We start from the raw sequence: 13,328 nt of genomic DNA on the forward strand, positions 1-13,328 counted from the left end.
ATGACAATTGCTATCACAGCTTTGGTTTAAGGTGTTTTGCGATGGCAAGAGAACGGAGTCCGCGGACCTAGGGCCTACGTTAAAACCTTTTGATGGCATAATGACTTCCCGGACTTGTAAAGGATGATGAAGAGCATACTGATAAAGCAAGGGTTGGATGATGCACTTCTTGGTGAGAAGCCTACAACCATGACAGAAGAAACACATACCAAGATTCTTAAGAAGATCAAGAGTTCCATCGAGATCCATCTCATGAAGTAGTCAGGTCCCACATCACATAAAAGATAACTACTAAGGAAACATGGGACAAGTGGGAGAAGATTTATATAGGTAAAACCATGTCTAACAAACTATTTCTCAAGGATGAACTATTCAGGCTTCAATTGGAAGAAGAAGGTGATATTGAAGATCTCGTATGCAGGTTCCAGAATTGCATAGCAAATCTTCAGAAGGTCGAAGAAACTTACAAAGATGATGATATGGCTGTCATCTTGCTAAGGTTTCTACCCTCGTCTTTCAAGCACTTTCGAACAACTTTAATATTTGGAAAGTAGTATTTACAACTTGAGGATGTAATAATTCAGGCCATTCAATCATATGCTAAATTGAACGATATAACTGAAAGCTCTTAAGGCCTTTATGCCAAATGAAAAGAGATGTGGTGGAAAAAGACAAAGGATAAGAAGAAAAGCAATAAAGGTAGGTAAAAATTCACGAAGAAAAAGGAAAAGAAGGAAAGTTGCTTTGAATGTAGTTCTGCCAATCTTTGGAAGAGGAACTGTAAGATTTGGAAGGAGAAGAAAGCTAAGATGGAAGGAAGCTCATATTTAGCTAAGGCAGTTACTGAAGAAGCGAGTGACAGGAGCTTCTTTCAATAACATCATGCTCCAAGGCTTTCACAAGTTGGATTTTGGATACTGGATGCATGTTCCAAATGTGTGTAGTTAGAGAACAGTTAGATACTTGCAAGAAGGTTAGCAGCAGTTAAGTTTTAATGGACGATGATTCACCACGTTCTATAAGGGGACTCGGCAGTCAAAATCAAGATGTTTGATATAGTGATACGGGCTTTGGAAAACATCAGATATGTCCCTAGACTGAAGAATATTTTGACATCCTTAAGAAGTTTTCCACACTCATTCTTTTGGGTAAAGTACAAAAAACTACCTCAACTATTGGTGTCACGACACTTTCATACCTCATCTTTTAAAATTGACAATGTCATACCTCATCCTACGAATTTGTGCCAATGTCAGACCTCCGTTAGTTTTTCTATTACTTTTTCTGTTAAATGCTAACATGGCCAGAAACATGACCCATTTTTATTAAAAATTATTAAATATTTAAAAAATAATAATTAAATATTAAAACATTAAAAAAAAACAATAAACCAAAAAAAACTCATCAACCCGTGTCCCCCTCCCAAAAAACCCAGATCCCCTTCTCTGATTTCTCCCCCACCCAACCCATATCCAGATCCCCTTCTCTGATTTCTCCCTAAAATCCCAAATCCCAAAAACCATTCCCACCCGAGTCATCACCGCCGGCGAGCTCTCAATCCTCTGAGCCGATGATTGCTGATTAACCCCAGAACCTTCCTCGCCATTCCGGCTAGCGTCAGAGCTCTATTTTTGGCACCACAGGTGCTTCTGGTTCCCACACTTCAAATACCACGGCAAGTTGAAATTGTGCAGAGGCTTCGCCCTCTCAGAACCCATCGCCATGGACTTCACCTCCACTTTCTCCTCCTTATCCGACCCGCCTATATACACCATTTATCGGAAACTCAGACCAAAGAGAGCCACTCTCAGATCACAACTCTCTCTCTATTTCTCGCGCCTCCTTTGATTTTCTAGGAAAATCTTAGAATTTTCTGGGAAAAACGGAGAGTTTTTCTATTGGGATTGTTGTTGTTGTTGTTATTGTTTTGTTTTTCTCTCACAAATCGCCAGAGGGGCAGACTCCAGGGGCAAGGAGGAAAAGGGAATGTTGTTGTGGAGGTTGTGGCTAGAGTTAGGGTTTGAGGGCGATTGGGGGTCGTGGCTGTCATCGCTGGAGTCTACGATAGAGGTAGGTTTGTTGTCGGTGGGATCGAAGAGGAAGGTTAGGGGGGACGGGTGGGAAGGATTTCTGGGTTTTGGGATTTTAGGGATGCAGGTTGCAGGGAGAGAGAAAAGAAAGAGGCAAGAGAGAGAGAGAGAGGAGAGAGAGAGGGTTGGGTAGGAGAGAACTCAGATAAGGGGATCTCGGTTTTTTGGGAGAGGGGACATGGGTTGATGGGTTTTCTTTTGTTTTTTGTTTTTTTTTTGGTTTTTTTAAAATTCTAATATTTAATTATTATTTTTAAATATTTAATTATTTTTTTAATAAAAAATGGGTCCCGTCTTTGGCCACGTCAGCATTTAAAAGAAAAATTAATAGAAAAACTGACAGAGGTCTGACATTGACACAAATTCGTAAGATGAGGTATAACATTGTCAATTTTAAAAGATAAGGTACGAAAATGTCGTGACACCAATAGTTGAGGTAGTTTTTTGTACTTTACCCCATTCTTTTTTTTATTATTTTATTTTTTTTGTTTCCTTTTTTTAATATAATTATTATATAACCATCATATATAATTTATGTGATTATACAAATTTAATATAATTATTATAAACGTCGAGTTAATAATTGTATTAAATATATATAAGTTCATATTTATATCGAAAGGTAAGAAAGTGAATATATTTATATATATATATATATATGTTCATATCTATGTAAATGTCGAGATAATAATTGTATTAAATATGTATAAGTTTATATTTATATCAAAAGGTAAAAAAATGAATTAAATATATATAAGTTCATTTTCTATATCTTCTATATATATAAAGTGAACACCCTAAAATGATGAAACATTCAAAATACCATAAATTGCCCTTTAAGAATTTCATAAATTAAAATTGAACCAAAAGAAGTTAATGTATTTAACCATATTTTTATTTTGAATGCACTTAATATTTAAAATTATAGAAAAAAAAAACAAAAACAAAACCTCCTAGTTAGTGGGTGGTTTCACATCTTTAATTCGTTTCTTTTTTTTTTTAAATAATTTTTTTAAAATATGTAAATTAATTATTTAAATAAAAAAAATATAAAAAGACTAATCGCCACACGCGTATAGCATGGCCAGAGGCTAGTATCTATATAAACGTTCAGATAATAATTGTATTATACAATCCTCGACCAAAACAAAAAAATTGAAATAGCATCAACTTTGGCCGTTTATGCTCTTGCCCAAAACAAGTTCCAGACTTCATATTTATATTAATTCTGCCTATCAGCAATAACCGACAGGGTCATACTCGCAATTAAATTTTCTTAGACCTATTCATGAAGCTTGGAAATTTGAAATAAACATATACTTTGGCCGCTAAGGACATGCAAATAACGGTCACAGTCTCGCACTGTAATTGTATATTTTATTTCATCTTCCTTTGGCTTTTTGAGGGAAAGCAAAGAAAGAAATCGATATCCAGATTTTTTTATTTTTGTTTTTTAAACAAAAAGAAAGGTAAGAAAGAAATTGATGAATTAAATAATAAATAGGGGATGTGAATCTGAGTGGAATAATGACCACGCATAAACAGAGACAAAAAGAAATGATGTTTGTTTCCCACCACACTCTCCATCTCCACCTTTCACAGGGCCAGGCCAACCCTAGATATTATTCCATTTTCCTACGTATTATGCTGACATCATAGGCACGTTAGCCCCACGCCAGCAATAGTTAACCTAATTATAAAACGTCTCACTCCCACAAATTATATGTACATTTCTATATCTCTTCCGTTCTCACTTTATTGTTAGAGCATTTCCACCCAGTCGATGTTTGCCATGACAAGGGGCCAAATCCACTCCAAAACCCCCTTTTTCACCCATGTTTCCAAGTCTGGGCAATTTGGAGCCTTGACAGCAGCTCGGGCGGTTCTACCCCAAATCAACCCGTTTTGATTGACGTCAGCCATATTTCTTATTTTCGTCAAGAGTGCATTAGAGGTGTTTGACGGGACAAAAAACAGGACACGTGGAATATGTGGCACTGTCTTATAAGGTTGAAGGTAAGATAAAGCACGTGACTCGACGATAACGACGTTTTAACAAGATTTCTCATAGATATGAACACATGGCACAACCACAGAAACATATTCTAAATTAACTTTAGCCGTTAAAGAACTATTAAATAATTGAATCATAGATGAAAAGAAAAATAAACTATTGCGAATAGTAACTATTCACAATAGGTGGTGAGTGATAAAAGATTAGCTAAGGTAGTTCATTATTCACGTGAAAAAGAATTTCCCCAACCCAACTCCTAGACCCAAATCCACCCAAATGAGAAACAGTTTGTACATGGTTAAAATATAAAGTTTTTCTATTTTTTTATTTTTTTTATTTTTATCACTTCTTTAGGAGAGATGAGACATCTTATATTTATAGGTCCTATGACTATTAAAGGGGTGACGCAATATTGTACACAAAAGTATGACTTAGCATTACTCAACTCCTTAAGTATACATTACAACCGCAGATCAAAACATTTAAGGAATACCCAAATCCAAACTTTACAACTCACAATAAATTACAAAACCAGTGTAACTCATAAACTTAAACCTTGGCTGCCACCACGAATGGAAGTCGCGTTGCCAGAGAACTCATTGCATATTGCCATAAAGAATAAGTCTTATTTTGACTTAGTGGGCAAAAAACATACATATTGTAGCGAAGACTGATAAACCAAAGTTTAGCGAAAATAAGAGATCTATCAAGGGGTGGACTTGGCATGAAGGAGAAGCAGAAAAGCAGTGGTGGGGAGCTCAGATATGGGCATGCATCAAATCAAACCACCATGAGGAAAATTAGTGTAATTCTATTTAGACACACAAAATTGACTCTATAATAGAGTTGATCTCTGTGTTGTACGTAGGACTCACCGATATTATAATATGTGTCAATAAATGTGTATGTTTTACAAATCCAAATAACATTGCTAATAATTATCAAGTGACTAACAAATTTAATTATGAAGGTCAAAGCATTTGAAGTCCAACATTTCTAAGCCGTTTCAAATAAGTAATTATGTAACCATAATCTTATCTTGCATACTACATAATACATCATTAAATGTGAGCGTTTGTTGGAATGAAATCATTTCTTCATATGGACTACAAATCTATATCCCTACATTTCCCTACATTTCTCTAATGATCACATTCGTACCATGATACTGCCCGTCATATATGAATGAGTCACAATGTAATTGTATTCATTTGATGAGGCCATCTCCAAACTAAAATTTGGACTCAAATATTATATTTAAGTCAAAGTATAGCAATTGTTTCATGTACATACCCAATCCGGTGAAACTTTAACTTAGAGTCAAACTGAAACATATATTCAACTATCTCTAATGAACATGCTCAAATTATTAAAACACAAATTTGAGTTTTTACTCCATCGAACATATCGACATGTCTAAACTCAAAATGAAAATACTTAAATCTCATACCCACCCTCTCCACATAACACCTAAAATTTGTACACTAAAATACACATGTCTAACTGTAAATTGAAAACAAAATTTAAAACACGAACTCGTCTTCACCCCGGATAATTTTGGTGAGTACTACTGAAAACTTGAACAATTTCGACTTGCAGTAGTTACTAACTTTTTGAAGAATTGTCGGTGTGGACCTGCTGCCATAAAATTTCAGTAGATTCTAGTTGTAAGGTTGAATAGTTTTCTATAGACATACCAAAATATTTTCATGTTTTCGGTAGAGCACTGCTGAAAATTGTATCTTGATCACATTGTACGATCACCATATTATGAGCATCTTTAAAGTTGATACATATAATAGAAATTATATAAAGTGAAACTTGTTGTGAAGCCTTCAGCTAATCGATTCTATGTTCCACTTGACAAATTAGATCTAAATTGTGGGGTGTTCAATAAAATCACCCATATGTAATATGTTAATCATTTTATCTTAAGTTTAACAAGAGGATGTAGTACAAAAAGGCCATTATTCTTAAATTATAGTTGGGAAAATAATTAATCAGCAGATTGCTAGTATTATGCCAATAAATCGATTAATAAGGCCCACCAAACATTTCTAACTTAGGAAGAAACCTCAAAGGCATTGAAAGATTACCAAGACTAATTGAAGAGATGATAACAATATCATACGGTGGTTTGGAATTTGAGAAATTATGTGGTAGACGTGGGGGTTGGGTGAGGCATAAACAAAAGTAAATAGCAAAAGCGAGATTAGAAAGGTGAGAAGCTTTTTCTCTGCATAAAGTCAAATAGGGCCTCTTTCACAAAAATCGTAATGATACCTTCACGGCCGATGCAGAGGAGGTAGATTTGCACCCAAGATTCATCATCATTACCTCTAATATTTCTTTCTTTTTGGTGCCCCCAAATAAACCCTACAAAAATAATCCAGAGAAATTGATTAGTTAGACATATGAAGTGTAACCCCTCACTTTCCTTTTTTCTTTCTTTTTGAAAGCTTTTGCAGCGAGTGATTATTTTCACTTGTAGTTGTATGCACACTTATATTTCAGATCTTTTGTTCTATTATTGTGTACTCATCTATATGTCAACTGTCGGTTCCCTCCAGTCAAAATAAATAAAAAAATAAAAAACCCTTCATTTTTATGCTTGAGGGGGTTTCCACATGCCTCCATGCAACCAAATTAAACGACAAACTTTGGTAATTAAGCAGGCAAATAAACCCTTGTAACAACGTGAAATTTTGGTGATTAAGCATACTAGTCCTATATTGTTGACCACCACAAAACAGTGAAACTCCACTAACAAGGACTTGTGAGACCTGTATTTTCCATGCTTTTGAGGTCAAATGGCAATATGTGTAGCACTATTTACTTACTTAGTACTCTATGTGAGCAGGACACATGTTTAGTTTGAACTGATTGTAGGAACTAGTTTGGATATATTTGACCTATTAACGGTTAACTTTATTTAATATAACGTAAAATAACCCTTGTTAGTGAAGATGTAATGATAATTAATTCAGTTTTTAAATAGTACTTAGGACCTTTATCCCACTGCGTTCCCGTTCAAACTCTGCATCTCCCTTAATAAAGTTTCATCTTTAAATTTGAAAATATTTCTTTTGTGTTGAAATTGAAAGGGTCTTTAGAGACACAAAAAACAAAACAAAACAAAAATAAAAAGGGTGTCAATAAGACACTCCACATTTTGTTGAATACACCTTACTTAAAGTTTAGGATTTATGGACTTATATGTCCTAATATGAAATGCTTATTTAGGCCCTAGATATTTTATGAATACACCCCAAGGCATTTCTAACGTTAGATAACTTGCATCCTAAGGTTCTTTTTCTTTAAGTTCTCAAACCTACTCCATCCTTCATTGTAGAACAAAACCATATAACTATAAAAAGACAACACGTTCATGAAAAAAAAACTTGTTTTAATGAATAAAACATGAAATCGATTGTATGGAGGCTCCACACAAGTTATGAATTCATATATGTATAAAAAAAATATAAAATATAAAGATGACTTCATATATATATAAGTACAGGTTTTCGGTAGGTCTATACTGTAAAGACGATGATCTTTTGGTAGGTTTCAACTGAAGAGGTGAAGATAATTTCTGAGAATACTTGCTGAAAATTGAACTGTTTCATGCGTTACTTACTCTTAGTTTAGAGCATACTGACAACATACACAGCTACTTCTCTAAGCATTTACTGGAATTTTATATTATTTCGGCAAATATCTGTTACAGTTTCGGTGGATACTTGTTGAAATTTGTTTAGTAAGTGTAGTGTGAGTGTAATTTGGATAAGTAATTAAAGTGAGAGGAGGATAATATTTAATTTAAAAAAGAGATGTTGGTATTTTTAGTATGTATGATGTATTAATACAATGCGTGGTGTGAATAAAACAGTCCAAAAACAAAAGAGGGGAAAAGTAACAAAGGGAAAGTTGTAGTCATGTGTTATTTATAGGTGATTCCTTTTCCATGTATATATCCTTGAAGTTTGAGTGAGACCCTCCTGCCTCCCTGGTGCTTTTAATCTAAACTTTGCGTATGGTTGTTTCCCAGATAGATTCACTTGGATTATCATCTCCCTACAAGGCTAATAACCTTAATTATATTTCTTTTGAAGTTTGAGAGAGACCCTCCTGCGGCCCTGCCTCCCTGGTGCTTTTAATCTAAACTTTGCGTATGGTTGTTTCCCAGATAGATTTACCTGGATTATCATCTCCCTACAAGGCTAATAACCTTAATTATATTTCTTATCGATCCTCTACACCATATATACAAGAGAGAGAGAGAGAGAGAGAGAGAGAGAGAGAGAGAGAGAGATGGCATCTAGAACGTCCCAGGCAGCCATTCTCAACCACCACCACCACCACCAACCGCTGGGTTTGTTTGAGAATCAAGAGGGAGAGGGTTGTAATACACAGATGGATTTCTTTCCTTTCCCACAAAACTTGACCTTTTCATCGTTGCCCTTGGTAGGTCACCAATCTCTCAAAGGCGGCTTGAGCACGGCTAGCATAGCTTCTGATGATGCACCTTCAACTACCACTCTCTCTGAAACCCTAGTCCCCCGGCCATCACTTACTCCTCCTCTGAGGCATAAACAAGATCATAACATCACTACTAGTTCTGAATTTGGTGGAGGAGGAGGAGGAGGAGGAGGAGGACCCCATGGCCATCTCCTTTCTCTGCAAAGATCCACCGCAAATCTCTGGTAAACTCATATATAGTATATCACACTTAATTATTCCCCTTCTAATTAATCTCCATGCACTCTTCTTGAACATTTTCTTTAATTTAACACCTTATAATTATACTTTTGCATAACATGCACTACTATTAATCATGTAAATATGTATTGAAACCATTTCTGTGTGTTTATATTCTAGGGCATGGGGAGACGTGAGTGATGAGTACTGCCTGAACAGCAAGAGATCAAGCGGCGGAGACGACAGCCATCATCCTTATTTAGGAGGTCTTTCGGCAATGAAGATGAAGAAGATGAAGGCAATTAGGAGGAAGGTAAGGGAGCCTAGGTTTTGCTTCAAAACCCTGAGCGATGTCGATGTGCTTGATGATGGATACAAGTGGAGAAAGTACGGACAGAAAGTGGTAAAGAACACACAGCATCCAAGGTATAATTGCATAAATTCAGATTGTACTGATCATTTTCCTCACCCTTTTCCTTCCTTTTTTGCTTTTATCAGTCCAAAAAAAAATTTAGTTGCATGTCTCGTTGGAAATATTAGCTCTACTGCTTGTACCCATTACACATGATGTGTTCCCTCTTTTCTCCTTTTTCTCTCTTTCTTTCTCTCTCTTTTATTATTGTCATTGGTATCATTGTCTGTCATCATTAGGCTTTTACAGGCTAGGCTTGGTGCTGGAGATTTGATGGTAAATGTAGCCCTTGCAAAAGCAATTTCCAAAAAGAACTATAATTATTACTACTCTTCAAAGATGAAATTCATATGATATAAAATTCATTATAGTGTGCAAAGATTGATCAATTATACAAAGTTTACCAGTTAATCATCATATATATGCCAAAGCAGAATAATTAAGGGGATGGATAATATTGGGGTACCGGAAATGACTATTTTTTCATGAAATATTGAATTAATGTACCTTCCACAAATTAGGTTCCATTGAAGAAATCTGTTCAGTAACTGAGTAAACAAATTTCTCTAGGATACCGAATGACATTCTAACTTGTGTTAATAATGAGTGATAAGGCTTAGGCTTATTACTTAGGATGAATTACCTTAAAATATATAAAGATATATATATATTATATTTTCATTTAAAAAAAAAAAAAAAAGGCTACCTGGGTTGTTAGTCATGGTAGCCCTCATGCTGGTGAAAAGAAGTGGAGAAAATAGAGCATGAATAAAAAACATAATAAGAAAGAAAGAGATTAATGTGAAATGATTTTAGTTTGCATGTATGTCTCCTTTTACGCACCACCACTGCATATACTTCTTCTTCTAGATCCTCCTATTTGTTATATTTTTCTTTCTCATTATCTTGCTTTTTCAAAGTTTGAGACAAAAATATTACCAAATGGCCCAAAGTTATATCGAATTTCGGAATCTATATACGTATTGCTTGAATGGAAAAGTTCTCGTTCTCTGAAAACATTGCATGCCTGTGTACAGACATTCTACTGATTCACTGCAGCTTCAAATGTCAAAATATATGCATATATATAAATTTTCTCCTGCCAGTGTCAATCGAGATTGTTGATCTTAGTTAGGTATTCAACAGTCTGTCAACTTATAATATAACTTGTCAAATTATTGGAGAAGAGAATATTACCTTAATTACGTATATTATATGACATTTTCTGAAGCAGTTTTGTTTTATTCCTTTTATATTGGCATTGAGATTCATGCCCCACTTTATCACCATAGGTGTTGCAATTAAGTGCAGCAAAATTCTTCAGATATGATTTGAAGTTTGAATGTGTCTATATATAGCCTGCATAATCATATGTACATAGGCCTCATTTGTTGAATTGTATGGTCTCCTGTTTTCTTCAGGAATGATTAATTGTGGTGTTCAATTATATTTGTATGCAATGTCTTTTATTTTTTGGAAAGAAATGTATACAATGTCAAAAGTAGGAATAATGACTGACATCTATTTAGAATATCTTACAAATATTGAAAAACCCTACCCCAAGCTGAACTTGACGAGGATTTTTTACTGTTGATGAATAATGAGTCAATAAATCCACCTTTAAAATTTTCCATAAGAGTTAGGTGTGTTAAGTTAGATGGAGCAGTTTGGCCAAAAAAAAAAAAACGAAAAATAGATCATTGTATCGAACTCAAAGACGGATCGGAGTAAAACTCAAGGCCTTACACTTATAAGTGTAAAAGAATATTATTGAATCATAGTCCTTAGTGGCTCAAACCGTCTAGGTTCTAGGAATAGCAAGAGTTGGGACAAAGTAGGAAGAGAGTTTGAACTTTTATTTGATGTGTTACAATATTAGTGGACTATTTAAGAAGGGAAGTGTTATTAGCACTCCAAAAATTTCATTCTACACTACTCACAAGTGTATTTTTCTTTCTAAATATAGAAAGTTTGGAGTGTAGAATGAGAAATTTGAAGTGTCAATAACAATTCCCTTTAAGAAGATAATATATTTGGATATTGATTGATTAGTACCCACACGTTGTCCTCTTTGAAATGCACTGTTAAGTTGGCCCTATAAAGGTGTCCCTCAAATAAGCTTATATGAGAGATTTGTGGACTGAAGCTCACTATATATTCAAAAAAATAACCTAAGTCGTGGTGATATTAGATTCTTATGCTATGGGTTGGCTAGCGACTTAGGACTCGTTTAGAAGTGATTTTAAAATGATTGAAAATATTTTTTGTGAAAATATTTTTGAAACTAATTAGTAAAAATTCAAGTAGATCATGAAAAGGCACTTTAAGTGCCGTTTTCAATTAGAAAATAGTTAGTTTGCTGCCAGGGTTAGAGAGCTTATAAATAAAAGCTCAGCTGTCTATAATCTGCCTGTTATGTAACAAAAAAAAATAAAAGCTCAGCTGTCTATAATCTGCCAGGGGAACAAGCATATATAATGAATGTTCATCCAATCCAACAAGTCTTTTACTATTTATTTAAAAAATAAAATGCAAAGAGGAAGTTATCTATCTTTTGTTTAAGTTAGAGTCGTGACTTACGCAGGCTAGACCTATTTTCTAAGTTAGAGTCGCGACCTAGGCGGTCGAGGCGGGTACGTAAGCGGGCGCTTAGGCAAGTATAGGCGTCCTTTCTTATCTTTTTAAACACCGAGTGATTAATCGTGATGGTGGGTAGCCCCCTAGCCGGGTCTTTTAGAACACTGTCTCTATCCTTTGATCTGTCTAGATATTCTCTCCATTTCACTACCAACTTTAATTAAATTTGTATCATTGATTATTGCTTAAATGTGTGGTTTACTAGTTACTAATATCATTGATCAGATTAATTCTTGTCCGAATGTGTAGTTCAAATTCGTATTCTAGCCATATGGGCATCTATTTTCAATTACAAGTCCGGCTAGAGATGACTTTCCATAGGAGATCAATGAATAGATGAAGATTTTGAGTAAGAGTTTGTGGGGAAAAAAAAAATTAAGATTTTCTAAAAGCCGATAGTCAATAAATTGAATCATAAGCAAACATGTGCAACTTTAGCCTTCGGGTGAGTGCTGCATGTATTTAATTAAAGGGAAATCGTTTTTATTTTGCTAAAGTAACCAGGAATCATATTTTGACTTGGAATTTCGGGGTTAAATAGGTCCCATAAGTAGGTCCCCTGAAAATTTTAAACCTAACATACTACTAACCAGGGCAGTTGAAGAGCTTTTGACATTTCCCAGACCTGAAGTGCAATTAGTCTATAGCACCGATTATTATGAGAATTTCACTTGATACTGAACTAAGTACGTTTATGTTTACTGAATTGCAGGAGTTACTATCGTTGTACGATGGATAACTGCCGCGTAAAGAAACGAGTAGAGCGATTAGCCGAGGACCCGAGGATGGTGATCACAACGTATGAAGGGAGACACGTACATTCTCCATCTCATGATCTTGATGATCAAGATTCACGATCTCCGTCGCACCTGAACAACTTCTTCTGGTAGCTAGCCAGACTGCTACCGACTACTGTATATTAACTCATAATAGCCTCGTGAGCTCTCGTTTTCGTTTTTGTTTGCAGTTCTAGTTTTTGTTTGGTGTTTTTTATTTTTTATTTTTGGTTATGGATTCAAACGATCACCCGCATATTATACCTAGCCTGCTGCACTGTGGTTGTGCATGCATGTGTCTTTGACTGCATGTATTTGAGAAATTTTGTGTATCTGGAATATAAGGCGGTATATGAAATGGAGGGACATCGAAAAATATGCTCTAGATGTATCAATCATGTCGTTCACCTATATTATAATAATACATCGTATATCACTTTATGTTCTGATTACAATTAAAACTTCTCAATGCATTGGAGATCCATAATTAACATGCATGGGCTTTGATACCCGGTTTTGTTCGATAACCGGTTTTGTTAAGCCTCCTATTCTAATACGCTAATGAAAATAACACTATGGTTTCTTGTACTCCCAACTTTTGCACAGCTTTCACCATTTAATTAATATCGTTCTGAATCTTCATTCATGGATTTTACTCTGTAAAATATTCATTTGGGGTTAAGATTTCTTCTAAGAGTGAT

At 34.9% G+C, this 13,328-nt stretch overlaps 1 protein-coding gene across 1 annotated transcript; it reads left to right on the forward strand.

Annotated features, from left to right (window-relative positions):
* Positions 1–8,074: 8,074 nt before the first annotated feature.
* On the forward strand, positions 8,075–13,076 carry LOC103945245 (probable WRKY transcription factor 13). The gene is made up of 3 exons (XM_048582070.1): positions 8,075–8,807; positions 8,983–9,228; positions 12,564–13,076. Exons 1-3 carry the CDS (start codon positions 8,416–8,418, stop codon positions 12,739–12,741), a joined length of 816 nt encoding a protein of 271 aa, XP_048438027.1. The 5' UTR covers positions 8,075–8,415; the 3' UTR covers positions 12,742–13,076.
* Positions 13,077–13,328: the final 252 nt, after the last annotated feature.

Source organism: the organism of the source record quoted next, unplaced genomic scaffold (genome assembly GCF_019419815.1).
Source record: "Pyrus x bretschneideri cultivar Hongxiangsu unplaced genomic scaffold, Pyrus_bretschneideri_v1 Contig18, whole genome shotgun sequence".
In the NCBI taxonomy this organism is placed as follows: domain Eukaryota; kingdom Viridiplantae; phylum Streptophyta; class Magnoliopsida; order Rosales; family Rosaceae; genus Pyrus; species Pyrus x bretschneideri.

What these genes read in the sequence shown, in the direction of transcription:
- LOC103945245 (XM_048582070.1), top strand. Translation starts at nt 8,416, where the DNA reads ATGGCATCTAGAACGTCCCAGGCAGCCATTCTCAACCACCACCACCAC. An exon ending in AGATCCACCGCAAATCTCTG is followed by an intron (nt 8,808 to 8,982) that starts GTAAACTCATAT and finishes TTTATATTCTAG; the next exon opens with GGCATGGGGAGACGTGAGTG. An exon ending in AAGAACACACAGCATCCAAG is followed by an intron (nt 9,229 to 12,563) that starts GTATAATTGCAT and finishes ACTGAATTGCAG; the next exon opens with GAGTTACTATCGTTGTACGA.